Source organism: Cannabis sativa, chromosome 6 (genome assembly GCF_029168945.1).
Source record: "Cannabis sativa cultivar Pink pepper isolate KNU-18-1 chromosome 6, ASM2916894v1, whole genome shotgun sequence".
Classification (NCBI taxonomy): domain Eukaryota; kingdom Viridiplantae; phylum Streptophyta; class Magnoliopsida; order Rosales; family Cannabaceae; genus Cannabis; species Cannabis sativa.
Window position 1 is genome coordinate 69,692,430 of NC_083606.1, and position 26,687 is coordinate 69,719,116.

The following is a 26,687-nucleotide window of genomic DNA, read 5'->3' on the forward strand; positions in this document are numbered from 1 at the left end:
GACTCAATGGAACAACTTCCAGATCTGGTGCCGTTCCCAACAAATCCTTCTGCTCAGAAGACTCCACCAGCAGCCACGCCTCTTCCTTATGCGACCGTTCCTCGTCAACAAAGGATGGCTCCGATTGAACAGGATCTGCAACCGCATCAACCTCCGCCTCTTTATCAGTTACAAGCTTCGATTGTATAACTGCCTCATCACCATCAACATTTGACACCCACTGTGTCACACTTGGAATCGGTGGTGCTACTCCCTGAACTCGCTGGCTGTCGGTTAGAGAACCAGTGACGATTTCTCTGGAGCTGTCGAGTCTAGCAAATGCTCTTTTGTGTTCTCTTATTGCCATTTCCATCTCTTCATCACCTTCAACCTCCGTCTCTAGTGTTGAAGGAGATCCAGAAGTTAGGTTCGGCGTGTAGCAATTTCGGATTCCTTCTTGGTTGCAAACCCAAACAGATTGCACAGCTTGGTGGATCCACTCCTTGAGATCGTTGTCCTCCGATCTTGTTGTGGCATGACTTCGGAGATCGCGGGAGAGGCGGAGTAACCTTACTTGCCCAAGAATTACTTGATCCAAAAGCGAAGCAAGGTCCTCCAGTGTATTAAATTCAGAGGGATAATCATAAGACTCCGATCTCCATTGTTCCTCTAATTTCTCCATTCGAGACGACGACATCCACCGAAATCGCTCGCTCTGATACCAATTGATGAGACCCGAGATCTTCTGCTTAAGAACACAATAAAACAGTAGCAATAATAGGAATAAAACAATATCAAAACAATAGAAAATGTGTATTGAATGTATGAGAAACCTAATTACAAAATAAGGGAGCCCTTAGGCCCCTTTGGTGCAAATAGAGATTTACTCAAAACATTGCATGCCCCTCAATTCCCCTTAATATTCTATATATACTATTGTATTCCCTCCAAAACACTACCCTCAATACAAAGACTCAATTACCCTTTTATTTAATATATGCTAGCACACCCCACTAATCCTAGGTCCTAACAATTTGCTATCAATCCAGTAGTTTAAAAAATTTTACCGCTAAATTTCAACTTAAAGAATTAAATGTAAATAAAACGATAATTAAAAAAAATTTAACCGCCAAACACTCTTAATAATATCCAAATTATTCAGTATACCTATTGCACAAAAAAAATCATTTTCTTATGCCATTTGAGTTTGTTGGTTATGAATTGATTATATCATGAATTGAATCAATTGTGAAAAAACTCTGTTTCTATTACTAATCATAACAAGTAATTTTTACTACTCAGTATTCACAACTTCTAAGAGTATTTACATTCATACACATATTTATATAGATATATAATTCAGGAGAAACCAAATACATCCTCCATGATCATCATCATCACCACCACCTAAACAACCTAACATTTCAACAATTCAGGCAAAAACACCCATAAAAAGGTTTTCAGATACTGTGGCGGCGTGTGTGACGCCTGTTTTTTCTTGAGTTAATTCTACCCACGGAATTAGACAGAGGCACAACCACCACCACCACCACTATCACTTCCACCACCGTAGCGATTCTACATAACTTGGTTGCATTCCCACTTCATATCACCTCCGACGCCGTTTTGTGTCGACCTGATAATATAGAATGCTTTAGATTTTGAGTCATAGTTGTAAAATGGCAAAAACAACTGGGATTTTTGAGTAAAAAAATAAGTACCTTTGTATCTGAAATTCTTGAAGCATTATGGGAATTCTGCAACTTCTTTTGACTCTCTGAGGAACAGCTTTCGCAGAAGAAGTGATCGAGTCGTTTGGCTTCCTCTGGAGTCATTTCTATACAAGCAGGATGAAACCTGAATCAAAAGTAGAATGCTAATGACTCGATTTCTAATATATTATAGACATGTATCAAGAGAAGAAAAAAACATAAATGGATTAACAATTTCGTAAAACATAAGACTATATATGTTAATTTTTATCAATCTCTAAGCTGATCGAAACCATTGTAAGCTAAATCAGCCTTGAACAGTCTTAAGCCAAAATAATTGATATTTTCATCGAAGTACCATCGCATGTCCAAATTTTTTGTTCTACATCTGCGCGAGCCTGCGACTGTGTCTCACCACCATAACCATTTTTTACAGAACAAATACATAAATGTACAGGAGAAAATACTTTTTCAGAATGAATTATTATCTACAATCTCTCAAAGACTGATGGGTCTTTCTTCGAAAACACTTTCCCAATATGTATATAATCCTCAGGTACTGATTGTGTACAAGGGAAAAAAACAGAAAAATGTATTGGAAAAAGTGTTTTAAAATCATACCATCTTAAGTCAAGTTTGATTCTGATCAAATTATTTAAACAAACCTTTCTTTCATGAAATTAGTTTTAACATGCTGCCCCATTCCCTTTAACAAGTAAATATATCTATTAGAAGACAATAAACAAAGACCAAAACTCTGCAATTCAACCATGTTGACAAGTTTCATGGTCCGAAATTCACACACCAACTCAAGAAAATAATGAGAAATTCTAAAGAGTTATCTAAAGGTTTCCATTAACAAATTCATGTATGTTTTACCAACTTTATCTACAACCGAAAACACATATGAATCAAACGAAAACCGAGCAATCTAACTTACCAGTCACTGCAGCCTTCACACTGAACCATTAAGTCATCCGGATTGTAAGGCATCTCACACTTGCAATACCTGTCATATTATATCAAATATCAAACCTTCTGACCAAATTGAATAAGAAAACACACTCAACAAACCAGAAATCAGAAAAAATAAGGCATTTCACAATCATAAAACTCAGAAATTTATCTTCTATAAATTGAATATCCAATTCAGATCACCACAAAAAATGAGGTTCAAACCACCAAAATTTCACATATAACTAAGAAATTTATGGCAAATGAGCCTAAATCATCAACAAAAAAAAGCTTTAGTTTTTCAATTCCTAAACACTAAAAGAACACAAAATCAAAAACATATAGTTTGAGAAATTGAGGAACATACACTGCAACTCGGTCTGGATTAAAAGCACCAGTGGCAGAATTATACTCAAAACGACAGAAGAAATCGTCGTTTCCCACTGCGTCTAGCTTAGTATAACTCTTAAAACTATGAACAGTACACTTTCCTTCAATAGTATCCGCACTCTGAACATCATGATGATCAGAAAGAAAAACCTCTTTAGAACCATGAAATTGACGGCGGCCACCAATTGATTCCTCCGGTCGGTAATACCACCGAACATGAACCTTCACGTTGGCTCCACGGCTGTCCGCTTCGATCCGCTCAATTCTAGCCACGTACGAAGGCTTTCCAGTATCAGAAGGACGCATAAGAACACAATCCCCAGCTAAACACAAAGCTTCACAAATTAGGTTTTTTTTTTCAAAAAAAAAAAAAAAACAACAAAGTCTGCAACTTTCTCGAGAAAATGAAGGAAAGTTCACTAATTTTTACTTACGTTTAACAGTTCGATTGATATGCTTGACTGAGTACGAGTCTAGGGTTCGTCTTGGAGCTTTGGTTTTCGCCATTGAAGACAAGTACTGAAGATTTTTAGAATGACATGTTTTTCGGACCAAAAAAAAAAAAAATCAGTTTGAAAAAAAAAAACACAAATTAAAAAATTAAAAAAAAAACAGAGGAGAAAAGGATTGAGTACGGGCGGGTGTAGGGTTAGGTTTAATTAGTAGTGTTGGGATTGGTGAGGGTATTTTTGTAATTTAATATTGGTTTGGAGGGTATTTTGGGATTGTGAAAAGTAGAGATGGATGGGATTCCACGTCATTGCTTATTTGGATTTGGTTTTATCCGATTCACCCAATTATTTTTAATTATTAAAAACGTGCTTAAATATAGCAAAATGGTAAGTGACCCCTTGAATTATTAGTTTTAAATAATTAAGTCATTAAATTAAATGTAATTAGCAATTAATCCTATTTTTCAAGTTTTCTTTTTGAAAGGGTGTTCCTACTAGTTTATGTGAAGTATAAGGACTATATTGAAAATTTATAAAGAATTCAAGTCAAAATTTTATAAAGATTTCTATAATCAGGGTCGGGCCTGAGCCCATACAGTCTAGGGGCGAAAAAAATTATCTTTATTTAAAATTATACATATTTTTTAGTAGTTTGTTTTAAATAAAGGACTCAATACTTTTTTTTCTCTTAAAGTCCACTTAATCTCATAGCACTACAATTAATGAATTTTGTATTATGGAATTGTGCATGTTTAATGGTTAAATCTAAAAATTTATAAAATTTGGTATAAAGATTATTTTGCTCATTTTGATAAATTTAAGAGGTAGTTGGGCTTCCAATATAAAAAAAAAAAATTCTTATTTTGATAAATTTAAGAGGTGTGTTGCTTGGTTTTAATTTTTTTTTTTGACGTAGTGATTAGAATTACTCATGAATTTACGATGCAGACATCCACAAATAACGTAAGAACTTCATTGAACATGGATAGCCCATCGTCTAAACGAAGAGCATGCTTTGTCAAACTATGAACTGCTAAAGTCAACGAGCAACATGGGACAAAACTGCCCCCAAATATTTAAACAATAAAACTATAACGTCCTGAAACAACACACCCCAAAGAACTAGAGTTATAGCTTATATCATTTCATACTACACACCAACTCATTAACATATCAAGAATGATTCCAAAACATCCACAAAACAAAATAACAATATATCACTACTCTACTAATATGAAATGAAACTATTCCCTCGTAAATATATATATATGAGTCATTTGTGGTATAAATATTTAAAATTGACTCCCAGTTATAAATAAATATTTAAGTTTAATTTTTGGCAGTAATAATATCTAAGTTATAATTCAGAAACTGATGTACGTACATGCATGTTAAGTGTTAAGTAAATTGGCACATAGTAAAGTAATCCCTAATTGGTCCAGGTCATTAAATTTTTATTTTAAAAAAATTATTTAAATATACCAATAAAAAAATGATACGTAGATAATGACTTGACATTTAATGGTTAGGTACCTACGAAGTTTCAGAAATATAATATAGGTATTATTACAGCCAAAAATTAAACTTTAATATTTATTTATAACCGAAAATTAAACTTAAATATTTATTTATAACCAAAAATTAAACTTAAATATATATACCACAAATTTTTATATATATTTATATATGAAATGAAACTATATAAGAGTGATTTCAAAAAAAAAAAAAAAAGAAACTATATAAGAGTAATGCATGGTACCTTAAGAACAATAGTATCATCATGCATCTAATAGTTCTTGCTATGCCAGACATTCCACAACAACATCAAAACAATTCAAACTTCTCTCTTACACATATTTTTTTGGATAATATCCTTTTCACTCTATTCACCATTACACCTACTCCAAAGACCATCAATTTTTAGTCCCCTATAAGAAAGAACACTGTTATAGAATAATCATAAACCCTTTTGTGTAAAGGGATGGAATAGTAATTAATTCCTCGAAAACATGTGAAAAAAAAAATTTAATCGGTAATATCGATAAATTCTCCCGTAGCCACAGAATTCATAAAAAATATTTAACAAGCTTTAGAAGAAATTTTAGGAGGCATATAAAAATATAGAAATCGAGACGTTGATAGAGAAAGAAAGTCAAAATAAAATGATAAGTTGCAAAATTTCCATAAAATTAGAATAATTTGTGGTGTGTGTATTTAAATTTAATTTTTTTGGCTTCCCATAAATACTTAAATTATATTTTTAGAATTTCTGTAAGTACCTGGTTGTTACGTGTCAAATTATTATTCACGTGTCATTTTCTTATTAGTATATTTAAATTAATTTTAATTAAAATTTTAATGACCTAGATCAATCAGAAACTGTCACGTGGATGATGACTTGACACCTAACGACCAAGTACATACAAAAGTTCTAAAAATATAATTTGGATATTATTATCGTCAAAAATTAAACTTAAATATTTATCTATAACCAAAAACTAAATTTAAATATTTATGTCACAAATTACTCTAAATAAATTTTAATTTTTAATAGTATTCTCACACCCAATAAAATTTTTACCAAATCTCAATTTATACCTACTTCTAAGTTCTAACGTTATAGTATTTAACATACCTTCTCAAATATAACAATTGAAACATATAGGAGGTTAAAAATATAACGTTTTTGAGTATTTTCATTATTAAAAAGTTAAGGTAATTTTTATAGTAAACCCCCTTAAGGGTAGTTTTGGCAGACCTTTTATTTATTTGATATTTAGGAGAAATTTTAGTCTACTTTTTTTTTTTTTCATGATCGCATATGTTGTAATTATTTAATACTATTTATAATTTTTTTAAAAAATCGAATAATTTACCGTATTAAAAATTTATAAGTAATTTGGGTTTTTAATGGTGGGTTCCTGATATTGGAAGAATGGCCGAGGTCAGGCAATTGGCGAGATGCAAAATTGGATAAGGTATTCTCTTGGGTTAGGATTCGGGGGTTTCCGCTGAAAGTTTTTACACTCAATAATGTCAAGCGATTCAGTGCAATGGCGGGGGAAGTGGTGGATATCAAATGGAATAGCACTCAGCAGGTTTTTCTCAATAACTATGTGCGAGTCCGAATTGGGTTTCCATTGATGCGAAGTATTTTTGTGGGGAGGTTCATTCCTTCCAATGGTAGTAAAGCTTGGGTCCAAATTAAATTTGAAAAATTACCATTACTCTGTTTTAAGTGTGGTATTTGGGGCCATGAACAAGCTGAATGTGATCAAGAGTTGGTTAGGGAATCTGATGTTGATGGAAGATTGGTGCCTAAGTATGGGTCTTGGCTTAAGGAAGAAGATCCCATGGCTGATGGATTTCGTGCGTTTGAACTCCGGCAGGTTGAAGAAGCTACGAACGTACAGTCCGATGTTGAAGTTGATCGGCGGGGCAGGGCAGCAACGCTTTTTACAGCGGATAGGAATCGGTCTTCTGACGTTCTCTCGTCGGGGGAGGGTGGCGGTAATGGCGGAGCTCCGATGGTAGTGGAGCAAGGGATGGGCAGTTATCCGTTGAAGGAGGTTGAAGAAGTCGTGGGTAGCGTGAATGGGGGTAGTGGGATAAATGGGGGTGATGAGGTGGCTTGGAGTGGGCCTGTGGATAGGCCCAATTTGAATTTAGGAGATGTGGGCCGAACTATTGGAAGGGCTAATGAGGTGGATACTAAAAGAATTGGGCTAGCATTGATTAATGATGGGCTTCCTCATAATCAATTGAGAGAGTCTTGTCCAGGGTCTTCTTCATCGGTGGAACAGAACCACAAAACCAGAAAAGGGGAGTTCTTTGCACGAGAGGTTTATTGTGAGGCTCTTGATGGAGTGCTTGATCAAAAAAAGAGAAAGTGTGGTGGTCAAGAGCTTTCTTCACAAAATTGCGAGGCCGATCTCAGTGGAGGAGTGAGCTCATCCTTGAAAGGGAAGGAGGTGGTGCTTGATGTAGAAAATGGTTTTGCTCATGGGAAGGTGGATATGGCAAAGGCCTCTTCGGTGGGTGGCGTTAGTCACAGGCGGCGGCTTTCTATTAAAAACAAGGCCCGTGGGGCGCATAAGGAGAAAAATCGTGAGGGTGTACTCCATTCACGATCAGTAGCGGGTGAAGGCGCTACTAATGGCTCTGTTTATGGGTCTGAGGTCTTTGCAATAGATGCTATGGCTGAGGTTGGTATTTCTTCTTCTCTTGATTTACCTCCTCTTGTTTTCAATGCTGAAGCGGCGAGCCCTGCGGAGCAGGGCCGCCGAGCCTAATGTATCTACTAAGTTGGAACGTCCAAGGAATTGGGAACCCTTGGACGTTGCGTGCTTTGCAGTCCCATGTTCGGGAATTTAACCCGAGTATTATTTTTCTGATGGAGAGTAAATTGAGTAGGAGTCAAGCGGAGAGAGTTTGTAGTGTGTTACAGTATCCAAATTATTGGGTGGTGGATCGGGTGGGGTTGAGTGGTGGATTGCTTTTAATGTGGAAGGATGACATAAGTATAAGGGTGGACTCTAGCTCACCTGGGCATATTACTTCTGTGGTAACTGGCGAGGGATTTCAACCATGGTATCTCACTTGTTTCTATGGGCATCCGGATAAGCAACAAAGGAAGTTTTCATGGGAATTATTGCAATATATTGCGGGGTTATGCGCAGGGGCGTGGTTGTGTATTGGTGATTTCAATGAGATTGTTAGTCTTTCGGAAAAAGTTGGGGGTCGAATGAAATGTCCTAGGGCCATGGAAGATTTTCGAGAGGTCATTGATACTTGCCAATTAATTGATTTTTGTTCTTGTAAATCGGAACTCACATGGTGTAATGGTCATAGGGACACCGGGGTCATGGAAAGATTGGATAGGGCTCTATGTAATGTGGAATGGTTAGATATGTTTGATGGGGCGGATGTTAACGTACTTGATTGGTGGGAGTCGGACCACCGTGCTTTGGTTGTGAATTTGCCGATTGGATGCATTGTGGGTGATGGTATACGTAGGGGTCGCCGTAGTCGGTTTCATTTTGAGGAAGCTTGGTGTGAGGAGGATGAGTGCAAAGCTATTGTTGATAGTGTTTGGGAAGGGGAGGGTGTTTTGGGTTCGGCTAGTGGATTTAAGAGGAAGTCGGCAAAGTGTGGGGTTAAGTTGAAACAATGGAACTTTAAAAAGAAGAAGGAGTTGAATGAGGAAATGAGTAAGGCAAAAAAGGTTTTGAGTGAATTGTCTAAGGTCCAGCAGCCGAATATATGGCTTGAAATAAAAAAGCAAGAGAGGAGGCTAAATGTGTTGTTGGAGAAGGATGAGGTGTATTGGCGTCAACGGAGTCGGGCTCTTTGGTTGAAGTGTGGGGATCAAAATACGAAGTATTTTCATCGTAAAGCTTCGGGGAGAAAGAAGAAAAATGCACTAGTTGGTTTGTTTGATCGGACGGGGATTTGGAGGGAGGGACAAGGGGCTTTAGAAGGTATTGTATGTGAATATTTTTCTTCTTTGTTCGCCGCCACTGACGTTCAACAGGATGTGATTGAGGAAGTGCTTGAAGCTATTCCTAGGCGAGTTACTGAACCTATGAATGATGAATTATTGGTGCCTTTTACGACTGAGGAAGTGGTTTCTGCGGTGAAGGAAATGACTCCATCTAAAGCGCCGGGTATAGATGGGCTGCCTGCATTGTTTTATCAACGATTTTGGGAGAAATTGAAAGAGGATGTTATTTCCGTGTCTCTTAGTATTTTGAATGATGCGGCGGAGGTGGCAAGTTTGAATGAGACTCTTATCACTTTAATTCCGAAAGTGGAAAAGCCGAAACGTATGGAGGAGTTTAGGCCGATTAGCCTTTGCAATGTTATCTATAAAATCGTTTCGAAGTGCTTGTCTAATCGTCTTCGAAGATCGTTGGGGCTGGTTATTTCAGAATCGCAGAGTGCATTTGTCAAAGGAAGAGTTATTCATGATAATGCTATAGTCGGGTTTGAGGGTTTGCATTGTATGCGAAAGAATAGATTTGGGAATGGAACGAAGGTGGCTTTGAAGCTTGATATGGCTAAAGCATATGATAGAGTTGAATGGTATTTCATAGCGGAAGTCATGAGGAAGCTTGGGTATGCCGAGGCTTGGGTACAAAAGATTTTGAGTTGTTTGACTTCGGTAACGCTTTCCTTTATTATTAATGGGGAAGTGTGTGGCAAGGTTGTTCCTAAGCGAGGTTTAAGGCAGGGTGACCCTCTCTCGCCTTTTATGTTTCTCTTTTGTGCTGAAGCATTTTCTTGTTTAATTAATAAGGAGGAAGTGGCGGGGCGGATCCATGGGCTATCATTTGGTCGTCAAGGGTTGCAAGTCTCTCATCTATTTTTTGCGGATGACAGTTTGGTATTTTTTGATGCCTCTTTGGTGGAGTGTGGTCGTTTCAAGAACCTGTTGGATAAGTATACGACGGCGTCTGGTCAGGCGGTCAATTTTACCAAGTCTGAGATGTGTTTTGGGGCATTGGTTGATAGAAGTCTTCGGAGTCGGTTAGCTGCTTTGTTGGATGTGAAGGTGGTTAATAATTATGGTAAGTATTTGGGACTTCCGTCGTTTGTTGGGAGAAGCAAAAAGGAGCTATTTGAGGTTATTAAGAATAGAGTTTGGCAAAAGGTTCGTGGTTGGAAGGGGTCTATGTTTTCGGTGGCTGGTAAGGAGGTTCTTATTAAAGCTATCCTTCAAGCTATGCCGGCATATACAATGAGTTGTTTTCAGCTACCAAAGAGCACTATAAAGAGCTTGCATAGTATGGCTGCCCGGTTTTGGTGGGGATCATCGGCTCGCCAAAAGAAAGTTCATTGGTGTAAATGGAATTATATGTGTAAACCGAAAGAGAAGGGAGGTTTGGGATTCAGAGACTTGGGGTTGTTTAATCAGGCGCTTTTGGCAAAGCAAGTTTGGCGGTGTTTACGGTCTCCCACATTACTTAGCAGTCGGGTTTTAAAGGCTTGTTATTATCCTGGTGTGAGTGTGTTGGATGCTAAGTGTGGTAGTCATTCCTCGTTTATGTGGCGTAGTATGATGTGGGGGAAAAAACTTCTTTTAAAGGGGTATCGGTGGCGGATTGGGGATGGGAATGGGGTCCGAGTGTTGAATGATCCATGGTTGCCTCGGCCGGTCACATTCTGTGTGTATGATAAGCCGGAGTTTCCACATGAGTTATATGTGGTGGATTTGAAGCTGGCGGATGGGGGTTGGGATGAAGGGTTTATCAAGGCACATTTTAATGAGGAAGATGCTGAGCTGATTTTGAATTTGCCAAGTGGGCCGTGGGGTGTGGAGGATAAAATTATGTGGCATTACTCTAAGAATGGGGAGTATACGGTGCGTAGTGGATATCGGTTGGCCCATGATATGCGAGAGGTTTCTCATCAATCAAATGATAAGGAGAAGGAACGGTGGTGGAAGTTTTTGTGGAAATCGAAGGTGCCACCAAAAGTTAAGCATTTTGTTTGGAAGGTATGTCACTCGTGGCTTCCAACGAATTATGCTTTGTCTAAGCGAGGCATTTCGGTGGTGCCTACATGTCCACGATGTAAGGGAGGATGGCTAGAGGAGGGTGCTCATGTCTTGTGGGATTGTTCATGGAGTAAGGAGGTGTGGAAAACATGTGGTTTATGGGATCAAGTGGTTAAGGTTAGATCCAGTGATGTGATGTTAGCTTTCCAACAGCTTCAAAAGGTTTGTTCCCCTCCCACGTTTGATTTTCTTCTTGTTGTTTCATGGCATCTGTGGTCGGTCCGTAATAAGTATGTTCATGGGGGTTATCCTCCTAAGCCCGGGGACATGGTGGAGTGGTGTGGGAAGTACGTTCAGGATTTTCAGCAAGGTGTTGGGCGGATTCACGGGGGTGGGGCTCGGCAAAACCAGCGTTGGGAGTTGCCTGTTGCTGGGTGTTTTGCCGTGAATGTTGATGGGGGGTTTCCTTGCAAGGGGCTGGTGCGTCAACTGGTGTAGTGGTTCGGGATGAGAGGGGAATGGTTCGTTTTGCCTCTGCTACTGCTGTTCGTTTTGTTGGGTCACCGTTAGTGGCTGAGCTTATGGCCATCCGGGAGGGGCTGTTAGCTGGTATACAATGCCGGCTGCCACGGTTTCATGTGCAGACGGATTGTCTGCAGGCGGTGCGAATTCTGCAGGGTGAGGAGGTGGGTTGTCGAGAGGAAGATGGTCTTCTTATGGAGATCCAATGATTGCTTCAGCATGGTTCTGTTAGTGGGTTGCAATTTGTGTTTAGGGAAGCTAATGTCGTAGCTCATGTATTAGCCAATTATGCTTTGGTTAACAAAGTTAGTGCTATGTGGATTGGGGTTTCTCCCCCTTGTGCTCGTCACGCTATTGATCGTGACTTGCCATTTCCTTGTAATCGGTAGTTTGGTTTAATGAAAGTCCTTGTTCTCAAAAAAAAAAAAAAAATTATAAGTAATTTTAAATAATTATAATGTATATAGAACATAAAAAAAAATTGAACTAAATTTTTTTGAAAATTTATTAAAATAACTCTTTAAATGTTGCAGTGTAAATTTACTCAAAACAAATGTAATAAAGAAAGTAACATGATGTACTAGTAAAACTAAACTATGTGAATTAAAAAAAAAGTAACACGATTTTTACTTAAAATTATCTATATATACGATTAAAAATATTGTTGTATTAAAGATTGAAAAAAGAAAATTGTATAATTTAAGTGTCTATAATTAAAAATCAATGGTTGGTTGGAACTATTGCATGTGAATACACAACAACACATTGGATACTTTCCCCAAAGTTAAGTATATACATTTATACATATTTGTGTAGATACAATATATGCCTTTCATTTATTTTTGTGACTTTAATGAAATTTTATACTAAGAAAGAGTATCAAGTGGGGTTGGCCTGTTGACTTTAAGCTCTTTTTTTGGCACTGAAGATTGAATCACAGCCGTTGGATTTAAAATAATCTAAATAAAGGGCATTTGCTAATTGAAGGAAAATTACTAGCCAAAGAGGGTTTACTATATCTCCTCAATTAAGTCAACAAAAGGTCCCTTTTTGTTTGGTTTCCAAGAAAATGAATGAGATTTCAATGGAAAATTTTGCTCTTATTGCTAACCCATCTTCACATGTTGAGGAATAAAGTTAAACCTATAATAGAATACAAAGTGTGGAAGAATTGGTAGAATAGGGGGACAAAAGTATAAATTTTCTTTTTGTATATAAATTTTATTTATTGTTGATGGCAAATTATTTGACTTTTAGTCAAGAATCAATTAATTTTTAATTTATTTTTATTCGATTAAATTTCCTTAAATAAGTATTTTATTTTATTTTTTATCATATAGACACTACAATGGTAATTTTTGTGCCATGATTCATGGCTAAACACACAAGTTACCTTGAATTATTATTTAGATCCAAAAGTAGATTTTAATGTAATTCTTAATAATTTAATGGAAATAAAAGGAATTATGTTAACCTAATTTTGTCTCTCCCTGTAGAGAGTGTTTTGTCTCTCCCTGTAGAGTGAAGCTTGTTTTTGTCTATTGGTGGTGATTGTTTATTGGTATTTCATTCTCTGTGATGGCCTTTTCCAGTAATGAAGGTTCTTCTCTGTCGAAAAGGTGGGCAGATATATGCTTAGAAGATGAGGAAGAACATGTGGTATCATTGGCTGACGATTGTGAAGAAGTAGAAGACCTGAACTTTGATGATAGATGGTGCCTAATAGGCCGTTTGTTGTCTGGAAAAGTATCTGATTTCCAGATATTTCAAAACATAATGGCTGATCTATGGAAGCCTGGTAAAGGGATTTTTATTAAGAGATTGGAACAGAATAGGTTCCTCTTTCAGTTCTACCATGAGATAGACATTCAAAGAGTGCTTGATGGTAGCCCATGGACGTACGGTCGTAAACAACTTCTTATTGAGAGGCTTAAACCAGGTGAAAATCCAAGGTCGATCAATATAAATACGCTTGACATGTGGGTTCAAATCCATGAATTAAGAACTGGTTTTAAAACTGAATGGGCGATTCGTGAAGCTGCTCGCTATATTGGACAATATGTTGAGTCCGATCCCAATAATTTCCAAGGTGTATGGCGTGATTATCTGAGGGTTCGTGTTCGAGTTAACGTATATGATTCTCTGAAAAGGCGAATGAAATTCCGCAGTCGAAGTGGAGAAGCTTTTTATGCTTATTTCAAATACGAAAGAGTTCCGACCTTTTGTTTCATTTGCGGCGTTATGGGACATACTGAAAGATTCTGTGAAAGGATATACGATACTCCCATTGAGAAAATTGTCAAACCTTACAGCATAGAGATGAAGGCTCCGACTAAGCGGCAGAGCTTCTTGACAGCCTCTCCATGGTTGCGTTCAGGCAAGGAAGGAGCAACACCAGCGAGACAATCGGCACCAGAATCTCCTACAGTTAATGCTTCATCAGAAATCAGGGGAATGAATGTTGCTAATTGTGATCCTCACGGATGTCCACAAATCTCTCATATTAATTCCCCATCCCGTGCTATTGGGAATCAGCAATCAACTTTAAAGGAGCATGTTATCTTGGTCAATGACACCTCAGTTGTATTTAATAGTGAAGAGATTGTTGAAATCTCTGATTTAAAAAGGAAACGTCTGATGACTCTCTCACGTGCTGAGCCTGATACTTTGACAAAAGATTTAATGGAAACAGAGGATGGTAAAAAGCTTGATCATTCAACTTCAGTGGTAATTTCAAAAAACGCAGATATGGTGGGTCTTGGTTTCCAAGCCCACCAAGAGCCATGAGTACCATTAGTTGGAATTGCCGTGGGCTTGGGAACCCACGGGCCCAACAATTCCTTTTTGACTTATGTGTCCAAAAGAAACCCAAATTTTTATTTCTCTGTGAAACTCTATGCACTAAGAATGTTGTGGAAAGGTTTAGATTAAAAGTGGGCTTTGAGGGCTGTTTCTCAGTCGATGTGTGTGGAAGGAAAGGTGGGCTTGCCATGTTTTGGCGTATCTCTAAGGAAGCACATCTCAAAAATTACTCCAATAATCACATTGATATTGAAGTAACAATCCCAGGGACGGCTAAATGGAGACTTTCTGGTTTTTACGGAGAACCAAACAGGAGCTTACGATTTCATTCTTGGAATCAACTTCGTTCTATGGCCGCTAAATCCGGACTCCCATGGTGTGTGATAGGAGACTTCAACAATATTATTAGCAGTGAGGACAAGAAAGGAGGGAGACCTTACCCAGCTTCTTTGATTTCTGGTTTCCAGGAAGCTGTAACCGACTGCCACCTTATTGATTTGGAGCTTCGTGGTTATCAATTTACATGGGAACGCAGCCGAGGGACGTCTAGAAGTGTGGAAATTCGCCTTGACAGAGCCATGGTTACTCAACAATGGTTGGACATGTTTAATGAGGTATCACTTACTAATTTGGCATTTTCATCCTCTGATCATTCCCCTATTTTTCTTGTACCTGCTTCTATGGATAGTGGAAACTCTTTTGCTTTACTTCGTTATGAAAATTCCTGGAATAGAGAACCGTTTTGTGCTCAACTTGTTGCTGATATATGGCACTCAAGTCATCATATTCAGCTTACAGATAAGCTTGCCATTTGCCTAAAGCAGTTAGTTAAATGGGGAAGTTCAATCTCTGGTAATTTTAAATCACGGCTTTCTAAGAGTAAGAAGCTTCTTGCCAATTTGAAACACTCTTCTACTCCAGCCGATGTGGAAAGTTATGTCATTGAAAAAACCAATTACTTTGAAATTCTTGCTCAACAAGAAGTGTATTGGAAGCAGAGATCAAAGCAATATTGGCTTCATTCGGGGGATAAAAATAACAAGTATTTTCATGCCACTGCCAGTGCAAGGAAAAGATCAAATCAGATTCAACAGTTACAAGATGTAAATGGTGTTTGGAGGAATTGGACAACAGGCATTGATCATGTAATCAATGATTATTTTTTCAATCTCTTCCAATCGTCCAATACTTCATCCCAACAGGTCATTGATAACATAAGTGTTTCGGTTTGTGCTTCTCAAAATGATGCTTTGCTACAACCAATTCGAGATGAGGAAGTAAAGTCGGCCGTGTTTTCTATGCATCCTGATAAAGCACCCGGTCCTGATGGTATGTGTCCTGGCTTTTTTCAACATCATTGGCAAGTTATGGGTTCTGATGTAATTCAAGTTGTGAAAGATTTCTTTGTTTCTGGGGTTCTTCCTGCTAGTCTAAATGATACCCATCTTGTTTTGATACCGAAGAACAAGAACTTTGTCACTATGAGTGATCTTAGACCAATCTCCCTCTGCAATGTTCTTTACAAGATCATCTCCAAAGTGCTTGCTAATCGAATGCGGGATCTTATTGACCATATCATCTCTGAAACTCAAAGTGCCTTCATACCTGGTCGGCTTATCTCCGATAATATTATGATAGCTTTTGAGGTGATGCATTATTTGAAGCGCAAAAGAAAAGGCAAGAAAGGTTTCATGGCTCTCAAGCTTGACATGAGCAAAGCCTATGACAGAGTGGAATGGGGCTTTTTAAGAGCGGTTATGGTTCGAATGGGTTTTGCTAGTAGATGGGTTGATTTGATTATGGCTTGTGTTTCAACGGTGCGATACAAAGTGGTTCATGGTGGTCATATCCTTGAATCAATTTGTCCTTCTCGTGGTATTCGTCAAGGCGACCCCCTCTCGACTTATCTGTTTATTATGTGTGCTGAAGGTCTCTCTGCCCTTATTAAAAAGTTTGAAACTGATAGAATCTTACAAGGCTGCCGGGTTGCTAATCGTGCTCCATCAATATCTCATATGTTGTTTGCAGATGATAGTTATTTTTTCTGCCAAGCCAGTGAGAATGCAGCCGTTAACATCAATAATCTCCTTCAGTTGTTTGAAAGTGCTTCTGGCCAAAAGGTTAATCCATCAAAGTCATCAATATTTTTCAGCCCCAATACGGATGGCACAACTAGGCTTCGCATTTGCTCTACTCTCCATATGAATGAAGCTACTGAAGGCAGCCTTTACCTTGGTCTTCCCAATATTATTGGTCGCAACAAAAATGCTATTCTTGGCTTCATTAAAAACAAAGTTCTTTCTCGAGTGAATAGCTGGGATTGGAGATTTTTATCACGGGCAGGGAAGGAAATTCTTCTAAAGACTATTATACAATCACTGCCCACTTACGCTATGAGCGTCTTTTTGATTCCAATTGGCACTTGTAAGGAAATAGAAAAACTTATGGCGAGCTTTTGGTGGAAAACCAAAACTAGTAATGGACGGGGTATTATTTGGATGTCATGGGATCGTCTTGCTAAGCCTAAAGATGAAGGAGGTATGGGGTTCCGGCACTTACATGATTTCAACCTTGCTATGCTCGCAAAACAAGGATGGCGTCTCCTGTGTAATCCAACTTCTCTTGCTGCCAGAATTTACAAAGCAAAATACTTCCCTCACTCCGATTTTCTTTCAGCTGAACTTGGTAATAATCCAAGTTTCGTCTGGCGTAGCATTTGGGGAGCTAAACATGTAGTTCGACTTGGAGCTATTCGCACAATTGGTGATGGTCTAAGTACTCCGATCTTAGGCACTCCTTGGCTACCGAATCTACATGATAAATGCATAATGTCCAATCATCCAAGTCTACACAACCAGTTTGTCAACTCCCTTTTCAAAATTAATGTGCGTGAATGGGATGAAGAGGTTGTGAAAGATCTTTTTCCAACTCAGGAGGCAAACATTATCCTTGGTATTCCATTGAGCCGATCGGCAGGGGCCGATTTCTGGTCATGGACAGCAGACCACAAAGGCTGCTTCACGGTGCGAAGTGCCTACACCTTGCTGCAGAAAGAAAAACCAGCAGCCCCAGCCCTTGATAACTCGGGATTTTGGAGGAAATTATGGCATCTGAAAATCCCACCAAAGGTATTAAATTTTCTGTGGCGTGTCATCTCCGATTCCCTTCCCACTTGTGTAAATCTTGTCACCAAACATGTGCCCATTTCAAGTCAATGTCCTGTTTGCAACATGCATCCTGAAACCGCTATTCACTCGCTTCTTACATGCGATTTTGCCAAAGCTTGTTGGTCCCTTTTCGGTTGGCCAATCAATGTTGCCGCCCCTTCAAGTTTTGGCAATTGGCTTGATAATTTGATGCAAGTTTGTGATTTAGATTTTGTTTGCCGTGCCTCTATGCTTGCTTGGCCTTATGGAAATCCCGGAACCAGGTTGTTTGGAAGAAACGTAAATGCACTATTAATGATGTTCTAGCTTCAGCCTCCACCACACTTGATCATTGGAGAAAAGCTCAAGATACTTTTGCCTTATCATCGCTATCTCTCTATAATGGTGATGATGGGGCTGAGCTTTGGTCTAAACCCGCTATAAATCACATCAAGGTTAACGTGGATGCTGCTCTTTTTCATCATGAGAACTACTATGGGTTCGGTATAGTTGCAAGAAATGATATGGGCAACCTTTTGGAAGCAAAGACGAGCTACAAGGCCGGTTCTTACTCACCTGAAGTTGTGGAAGCTCTGGGAATCAAAGAAGCTCTTAGCTGGATTAAGACCACAAATTGGCACAACGTAGAGCTTGAGATAGATAGCCTTCTCACTGTCCAAGCGATCCGAAGCGGGCAGAGAATGTCTTCCATTTTTGGTTTGATTATTCAGGACTGTTGTCATTTACTGACTTCTCTACCTAATGTTAAAATAAGATTTATTAAACGATCAGCAAATCGAGTTGCTCATGCTATTGCTAGGCATGCTCGATTTTCCTCTGGTTGTAGCATTTTCGTTCATAACGCTTGGGCCGATCTAAAGGCTCTCTTGTATTCAGAATGCTATTAATTCAATGAAGTTGATATTTCATTTCAAAAAAAAAAAAAATAATTTAATGGAAACAAACTAAAATAATTCAAATGTACTATATTTTTAGAAACTTATATTTTAGAAATTATTAGAATCTGATCACAAAAATCACTAAAATAAAGTTAAAAGTCAAGCACAAAAAAAGTACTATTCTTTGTGATGTGATTCAAGGTGTTAGGTTATTTTTTTTAAAAAAAATAATTATCATGCAAAAATACTTTTTATTTTTTAAATTTTTTTTTTTTATAGTAGAACTTCTATTTAAGAATAATTTCTATGAAATAATTATAACTAAAGGTGCAGAATTAAATTATCAAAATTTTAAACAATCAAACAATTAGTCGTGACAAGACTAACAAATCACACACAATAATTGGAAGAAAATAAGAATGTATAGAGTAAGAAAAAAACCAGAAAATAATTAGAACAGAAAAACAAAGAAAATAACACCGAGATATATATTGGTTCAAGTCCAATAAATCGATGTGATCTATAGCCCTACTCCAATTCTGAAACACCACAAATCAAAGCTTAGTAATCGATCAAGAACACGGAATTAAGATTTTTTTCAAGCAAATCTTGAAAAAACTTTGAATGTCATCAATAACGAGATTCGAATTAAAAAAATTCGATAGAATATGAGACTTTGTGCTATAGAGAAAAAGTTTGAAAAGAATCCTAGTGCAAATATTATTTATTGTTATTGTTGTTACATTTGATATTTGATATTTTAAATATTTTAGTGAACCTCTATATAGACTTCTCAATTAGTGTATTCTTAGATAGGGATTTTACAAACAAAAATCCACATTCAACAAAGTCAATTTCAAAAGGGTTGGGGTACTCTTGTATGGTCCTACACCTAATTCTATTCCTCTTACGTTAAAAAAAAAGTATGGACACAAATATTTTGAATGTCATAATGAATTGTGCTCATAAGGGCATTCTTCTTTTCTCAAAAAGATTCAATCTTGATCATGAGAGAGGCATATAACAACATCATGAAAGCTCAAATAGGCTGCAATTTGCATTGTGATTCTTCTCAATGAGTTCAACATGGGAATTTTTCCACATTCAATTTTCATTTACCCTTTTTTTTCTTCATTTTTTTTTTTTTGGGTAATGTAATCTTTCTTGGGTAACAAGAAAGTGTTGGAACCATTAAGTAAAGCAAATCAAACCCTTAGCTTACACATTTTATCTAATGCCTTGATATGTTGTTAATTCCAACTTTTTGGAATTAACTCTCTTGGCTTCTTCATACTCTCATGAATTGATTTCATTAGGAGAACATACAGCTTCAACTGATAATCTCTTTGGTGTATTTGGACAAGGATCTGCACCGAAGTTGGAGCTCGATGCAGTCACCGAACATGTCTGCTGACCAATGCATTTCTGAAAACAAAATACAACAAACAAGAGATTAGGATCCAATTTGCATATGATTTAAGGAATGTGAAAATCCATGATTAGTAGAATTTTAAGACAAAGATAGTTTCTGAATTACCTTTTGTAAGACATCAAGAGAGTTTGGGGCATGACAGGCTCCATTCTGGAAGCTTCCACAGCTTCCAGTTGGAGTACCAAAGCTTGCAAAACTAATGGCGGAAATGGAATATCCAGCATTACAATGTAGGTTGATATTAGGCTCGAATAGCTCATCTTGATCACCATTGCTTTTGGTGTGCCATTTATCAGAAACCTTGGCACAAATAGTTGTCACTGATCTTTTCACAAGAGCTATTTTCGATACATCCCCACCAATTTCCTCGAAGATAATCACCAGATTTTTAGACGGCTTCAACCAAGATCGAGGAACATGGTACCTGAGTTAACATATAAGAAAGAAATACCTTCAAAATTACATGAAAAAGGTATGTGCTATAATCATGTTTTCTAAGAAAAATTTACCATTTTTGAGTTGGTTGGTTACAACCAACCTGACACTTTGGAGGCCGGTATGTACCGGCATAACTGCATTCATTACAATTTCCATTAGCATTTATAGTCCAATATCTTCCAATACTCTGTCCATTAATCCATATTTGACCCTTCTGCATGCTCCTCATGTCCAATGCCAAAGGATCGTCTCCTTTCGGTGCATTAAAATATGCCTTATACCATGTCATTGGTTGTTGCTTCTGTGCTACTAAGGATCCACTCATCCAATCAACAGCAGAGGTTGAATCGGGCGAGCCTAGATTCATTGCTTCTCCTTTTAGCCCAACCTGCATAAAGACATAACCCCATGTTGAGACTTTACTTGTTCTGAGTTCTAAAAACAATGAAAAGTGGATTGAATTATCATTATCATTACACCTTGTATGACCATCTCTGCCATGATATATCCATCTTCCCTTGATCAAGTCCCTGAAGGACTACTGGACCTAGGATCCCTGTGTGTCGTGTCTCGAAATGTGGACCATTGTTCTACAACAACAAGCAGGCAAAACAAAAAATAAACTACCTCAACAAGTAGTGAGTGTCATAAATACTAAATTTGTTGTTGGAAAATTTCGCAGAAATAACTAACCGGCAATCCAACAGCTACACTGAGCAGTGAGATTTTATTAAATCCAGAACGAAGATTGACGTTTCCTGTGAATGAGAATCTCTTGTTCACCCTTGTCCCATGAGCAGATCCTGTCAATAGATTATACAACCAACATTTAACATTTAGGAACTCTATCATTTTTCCTTTCAACAAGTCATATCATAATTGAGTGGTAAGGAATTTACCTTGAAGATGTCCATTGACAAAGACATGCATGGCATCTCCTGATGATTGCACATTAAGAGTTGGACTTTTCCCGTTTCGTAGGAAAGATTCAGATGATTTTATGTCAACACTGTACGCATTATGAAAGTGAATGTTCATACAAGGTTTCATGTACTCAAAATTCAACTTACATTATGAAAGGAAACAGATAATTTGATCTTACCTTGTTGTGTACCATAAGTAATCAGTGGAGTCTCTGGTGACATTTAACTGCTCTAAGAGACCAACTGCTGTGATTTTTGTATCTTCATCCACTGAAGACATGTCTTCACTAAATGTCTCCCATGAGTACAATGCACCTTTCAAGGGCGACATTTGCGTTCGAGTCATTTGTACTCTCACCTGTTACGAAGTGGCAGATGCCCGTTATAGACAATGAGTGAAGTAGCCAATGCATCTTACATATAGTACACGATCAACCCTGTGATAAAGCGGGCTAGCCCTGATATGGTATTATGTTCCTATATCAAGCTCAATAATTAATCGTTTTCTTATGGCCCATTTAGTCTGTCAGTCCTGTTATAGTATTATGTTCTTACACATTATCAGTGTGGTACTGTTAGGCCTTAGGATAAATAAAAAGGGTATATGGGTAATTGTAATTGGAGTTTTGAGATAGTATATATAGGAGAGTAATAGAAGGGTTTTGGGGTGTGAATGATTTAGTTAAGTGAGCTTATAGCTCTTGGGAGAGAGCTGGGTCTCTCGAATACCCAGCAAACTTGTTCTCTTTGTCACTCTAATATCAATATACTTGCTATTTCCTATTGTTTCTACTGTTTGGCTCTATTTTCTTTTATCTTGCTACTGATTATACCCAAAATGATAGGAAATTCCTATCAGGTACTCTCTATGACGAGTAGATTAGAATCAATTCCAAAGAAGCAAAACAAGTATAGAAGTGAAGTTAATTGATAAGCTATGAAACTACTATACATTATCCACATAACTTACTTTGGCTGTGTTGAACACATCAGTTTTACAATCTGGAAGAATGCTGATGGACCAAGGTGGGAGCTTATATAGCTTGTTGTTGAAAGTCACCCTTGTTGCTGACTTCGGATTATAATTCGAGAGAAAAGCTGCACAACCTCCTGACTTGGAAGAGAAAACATATGCCTGAAAATTGAAGTATAGAGTTGCTTTTAGTTTAGAAAAGCAAGGAGTTTAGATAGCTAGAACCGAAATAATTGTTTTCGGTAAAGATTGTGTCTGAGAAACCTCATCAAACAATACCATGAACAATTTGATTGATGGGGTATGATCATAATCACTAATTTCATAAAATGCTGTTAATGGTTAAGGCCTAAGCTGCTGCTAATACATTTTAACTTGATTTTCTCTCTCAATATGTCCTAGAAGAAGCTGCAAACCTTTCCATAATTCCCTAACGATGAGACGGTAGGATCAGCATTGAGTAGAGCTTTTTCGCATAGTTTAACAGCAAAGTGAAGATCCTTTAAGTGACCATACTTTGGCTGCCTTATCAAGCCTATTAAAACAATAATCATGAAGAAACCAATAGTTAGAAAAGTCAAAGGAAGAGAAGAACATTAGATATGAAATTCCAACATAAACATTACTCACCATATTCATCAATTGGAGCATCATAATCATAGCTGGTAGTGATAAAAGGGCCTCCAGCAGTTCTTCCAAAGTTGGTTCCTCCATGGTACTGAAGTAAACATAAACCTAGTAAGTTAAATTCGGTATTACATTAAAAAAAAAGTGACATCTTCCATGAATGTAGTAACTCATCAACTAACCATGTAATAATTCACAAAGGAGCCTCCCCTTTGAATGTACCTAGCAACCGCAAACGCCAAATCTTGAACAGGGCGTCGGTAAATTGGGCCACCAAATTCTGTAAACCTTTACCAGTAAAAACCAATAACATAGTTAAAAACAAATGTGTCTTGTATTGTAGTACAAAATGGTTTGGAAGATGTTAAAACAAATTACCATCCAGTCCAAGCCTCAGTCCAAAGATTCGGTTTGTAAGGCTTGTTTGGAGTGAAATAGTCACAGTAAAAACCATTGCAAGTATTTATCTGTTCACAAAAAGGAAATGCAGTCAAATTAGTTAGTTAGTTAGTTAAAGGAAATTTTAAGAGATATTGAAATTCACCAACCACCAACTTCCATTTCCTTAACTAAACAGTGTTTTCTTTAGCATTAAATATCATATGAATACTTTAGTTGTCAGCTATAAATACATTCACAAGATCAATTTAAAGCTTCATAACTGCTTCCATTGCCAAAAAAGAATGAGAGAACATCATTAAGTTACCTTCCTACGTGTCAATATCGCTATTGGTATAATTAAATATCGAGTCCCATATAGTTTAATGTAATTGATTTTAGATTGTATCGCTAGCCAATCGCAAAGTGACACATCTAGAAGGTGCTAAGCACCACTAGTGCCCAATAGCAACGCTCTATCATTAAGTTGAAATGTTTGAATAACGAGAATCACATCACTTTTAATTGCGTGGTTGAGATTAATTAAACATCATTATTCGATTAAGTTATATACCACTGGGTCAGGAGCATCAGTTTCCTTGCACATCACCCATGGAACACCAGTACCCATTTCAACAGCCATCTTTGCAGCCCAAGTCATATATGCATAGCCAGCAGCCCCAAACTCCTTCCTTTCTGGTTCATATTCATTCTCAATCTGTACAAATAAAGCAAAACACATTAATTATATGGTTATTAATTAATGGTTTTGTTTGCTATAGAAATACAAACTTTAAGGAAAAACAAACAAAAAAAAAAAGGCATTACACAATATTGTTATTATTATTATTATTATTATTACCTGAGAAAGGATTATGGGACCACCTTGAGATTGAAACAACTTCTCATCTTTCATCATTTGGACAATTTTCTGGGTAAATTTCTGCATGGCTGACTGTAAATTGAAAAAATGAGAATAGTTAAAAACTACATATATATATGTATATGTGTTATGTTCTTTAACATTTTATGAAAAAATCAAATGGTCCCATTTTATTTTCTTGTCTCTTCTTATATATGACCAAAACAAACAAAAATAACAGAGTTAGACAAACCTTGAAAGGCTCATTATCTGTCCTGAAGCTAATGCCTGGAACATACTTCAGCCAAACAGGAAATCCCCTAATAAATGGGTTTCAAAAATTATGAACCAAATCAAAATTAAAACTTTGCAATTTATAAAAATAATAATGATAAAAATGTTGTTACCCAAAGTTCCATTCTGAACAAATATAAGGCCCAATACGAAGATGAACATAAAGTCCTGCTTTTTGAACTGTCTTGATGAACCCAACCAAGTCATTTCTTCCCTCAAAATTGTACTACAATGAAAAAAAAACCATATATAAAATTAAGAAAAAATTAAAAATAGAAGAAAGATTTAAGGAAAAAAGTGGATTAATTGATTACATACATTGCCAGGAGAAGGCTCATGAAGATTCCAAAACACATAAGTGTCTATAACATCTAATCCACCATCTTTAGCTTTCTGTATAAGACCACCCCACATCTGCATTTTGAAAAATTTATACATAAAACACATTTTCAAAGCTAATCATCAAAAGGGTACTAATAAAAAATGGTAAAGATTGAAACCCAAAAGAAAAAATTAAAACTTTACCTGAGGAGTACTTCTTGGGTAGTGTATAGAGCCAGAAAATAAAATCTTTCTTTGGCCATTAATGATAAGAGCCTTGTTATCATAGCTAACATTGCTTTGTGTTAGCTCAAAGCTTAGAAAAAAGGCTAATAAACAGAGGAGGAACCAGGTATAGTTAGCTGACTTATTAGTTTCCATTTCTTTTTTCTTTCTTTCTTTCTCTCTCTAGAAAAAGGAGAGAGAAGAAGAAGAAGAAATGGAGAATGTGGTAAGTAATTCACCACTCACAAATCAGAAGAAGAGACCATTTGTGTTGAACCATGCACTGCAGCACTCTCACTCTCTCTCTCTCTTTCTCACTCACTCACTCACTCACAATTGCCTTGTGAAAAGGAAAAAGAAAAAACCTCTCATATGCTGTCATGCACCATAATGAAGACAAAAAACCATGATATTATATGTTATATATATGAATATTATAATGGGCAATGTCCATAAAACACTGAAAAAAAAAAAAAAGTTTAACCACTTGGGACTAGCTCAAGTGGCCATAGGTGGGTGTGTGAGTGTTGGAGGTCCTGGGTTCGAGTCCCAGGTAAAACATGTTGTAATATATAAACGCTTAAATCAAAAAAAAGAAAAAAAAAAGTGAAGTCTCTCTCACTCTCTCATCAGTGTCACCAATGCCACCCAAGTAATAAACTTTTTCTCTTTGACATTAAAATCTAAAGGGTAAATAGGGGTACAATTATGTAAAGTTTTGATTATAGGCAACATAAATTATATAATTTTTTTTTGACGACATAATTATTCAATATTTATAAAATTATATTTTTTTTAGTCTCGTAAGTAAAAATTCTGTTTTAAATTTATTAAAAAAGAAAATTTAGAAGTAATGTTTTAGTCCAAACATAATAATTTAGAATTTGAATCTTTAATATGTTTTGTTTAAGATAATAATAATATAATTTGTACTGGCAAAATAGAAGAAAAAAAATATAATTTTATAAACATTATGTACTTATATAGCTAAAAAATAACATTAAATTTATAGTTTATAAACTTAAATTTTAGATAGTTATGTTGTTATTTTCTCAAAATTCAATAACGAAATGCATAATACAACCTATTATATATATGTACACATTGTAAGAGAGCATGATGTGGACTGGACCATTTTTATGGTGTTTATTATTATGAATGTTATTACTTACTGTATACACAAGTTTTTTGTTTGTTTTTTCCCATGCACTGCACTGCATGCCATGCAATAATCCAACATATATATTGGAAAATTTTTAGTAGGAAAATCCATTTTGTTTTTATTGAAGGAATATTTCTTTTATTTTTTTTAGTACATCAAAAAAAATTATAATCCATATAGCAATAAAGATATTTTATTCGTTATTTAGATATAAAATATTTTTTTAAGAAATTATATTGTATATACATTTTATTTTATCTATTTTAATTTTATTTAAATTAATATAAGTTATGTACTAAATTTAAGTACAAGATACAAATATATTGGACAATACTTTTAATAAAATATAATATAAGAATATAAACAAAAAATAAGTATTCCTCAACTTATTCTTAATTTCTTTGGGTACACAAATTAGAAAATATCACTACTTCAACAAATATTTTATTTGATGTCGCATTTTTTACACATAAATTTTGCAGGTAAAAAATGTGTGTGGCATTTGTCTACTAAAATGTGTAGGTAAGAAATTAATATGAGATATTATAGTCATGAAGAATAGAAATGATAATATTTTACTTTATAGGTATTTTACTATAGTAATCTCAGTCACATTATTTACAAAATCAATTCTCCAATTTAGAGATTTTTTTTTTCTTTTTTAATTTTATTTTCAGCTCCACTTTAAAAATAAAATA

The 26,687-nt window shown here is 36.3% G+C and overlaps 3 protein-coding genes across 3 annotated transcripts; 1 reads left to right on the forward strand and 2 right to left on the reverse strand.

Annotated features, from left to right (window-relative positions):
- Nucleotides 1–1,225: 1,225 nt before the first annotated feature.
- LOC115695773 (chromatin remodeling protein SHL) lies at nucleotides 1,226–3,665 on the reverse strand. Its single transcript, XM_030622848.2, has 5 exons — nucleotides 3,470–3,665; nucleotides 3,013–3,358; nucleotides 2,632–2,700; nucleotides 1,701–1,836; nucleotides 1,226–1,615 (listed from the first exon to the last, which is right to left on the reverse strand). The coding sequence occupies exons 1-5, from the start codon at nucleotides 3,540–3,542 to the stop codon at nucleotides 1,589–1,591; spliced, it is 651 nt and encodes a 216-aa protein (XP_030478708.1). The 5' UTR covers nucleotides 3,543–3,665; the 3' UTR covers nucleotides 1,226–1,588.
- A 9,420-nt stretch (nucleotides 3,666–13,085) lies between these two features.
- Nucleotides 13,086–14,294, forward strand: LOC133039382 (uncharacterized). Its single transcript, XM_061118268.1, has one exon. It carries the CDS (start codon nucleotides 13,086–13,088, stop codon nucleotides 14,292–14,294), a length of 1,209 nt encoding a protein of 402 aa, XP_060974251.1.
- Nucleotides 14,295–19,386: 5,092 nt separating this feature from the next.
- LOC115695772 (beta-galactosidase 5) lies at nucleotides 19,387–25,304 on the reverse strand. The gene is made up of 18 exons (XM_030622847.2): nucleotides 24,807–25,304; nucleotides 24,600–24,695; nucleotides 24,395–24,507; nucleotides 24,241–24,307; nucleotides 23,988–24,080; nucleotides 23,700–23,843; nucleotides 23,126–23,214; nucleotides 22,930–23,035; nucleotides 22,751–22,838; nucleotides 22,537–22,655; nucleotides 22,118–22,282; nucleotides 21,327–21,505; nucleotides 21,124–21,233; nucleotides 20,918–21,027; nucleotides 20,704–20,814; nucleotides 20,296–20,612; nucleotides 19,892–20,210; nucleotides 19,387–19,779 (listed from the first exon to the last, which is right to left on the reverse strand). The coding sequence occupies exons 1-18, from the start codon at nucleotides 24,981–24,983 to the stop codon at nucleotides 19,651–19,653; spliced, it is 2,532 nt and encodes an 843-aa protein (XP_030478707.2). The 5' UTR covers nucleotides 24,984–25,304; the 3' UTR covers nucleotides 19,387–19,650.
- Nucleotides 25,305–26,687: the final 1,383 nt, after the last annotated feature.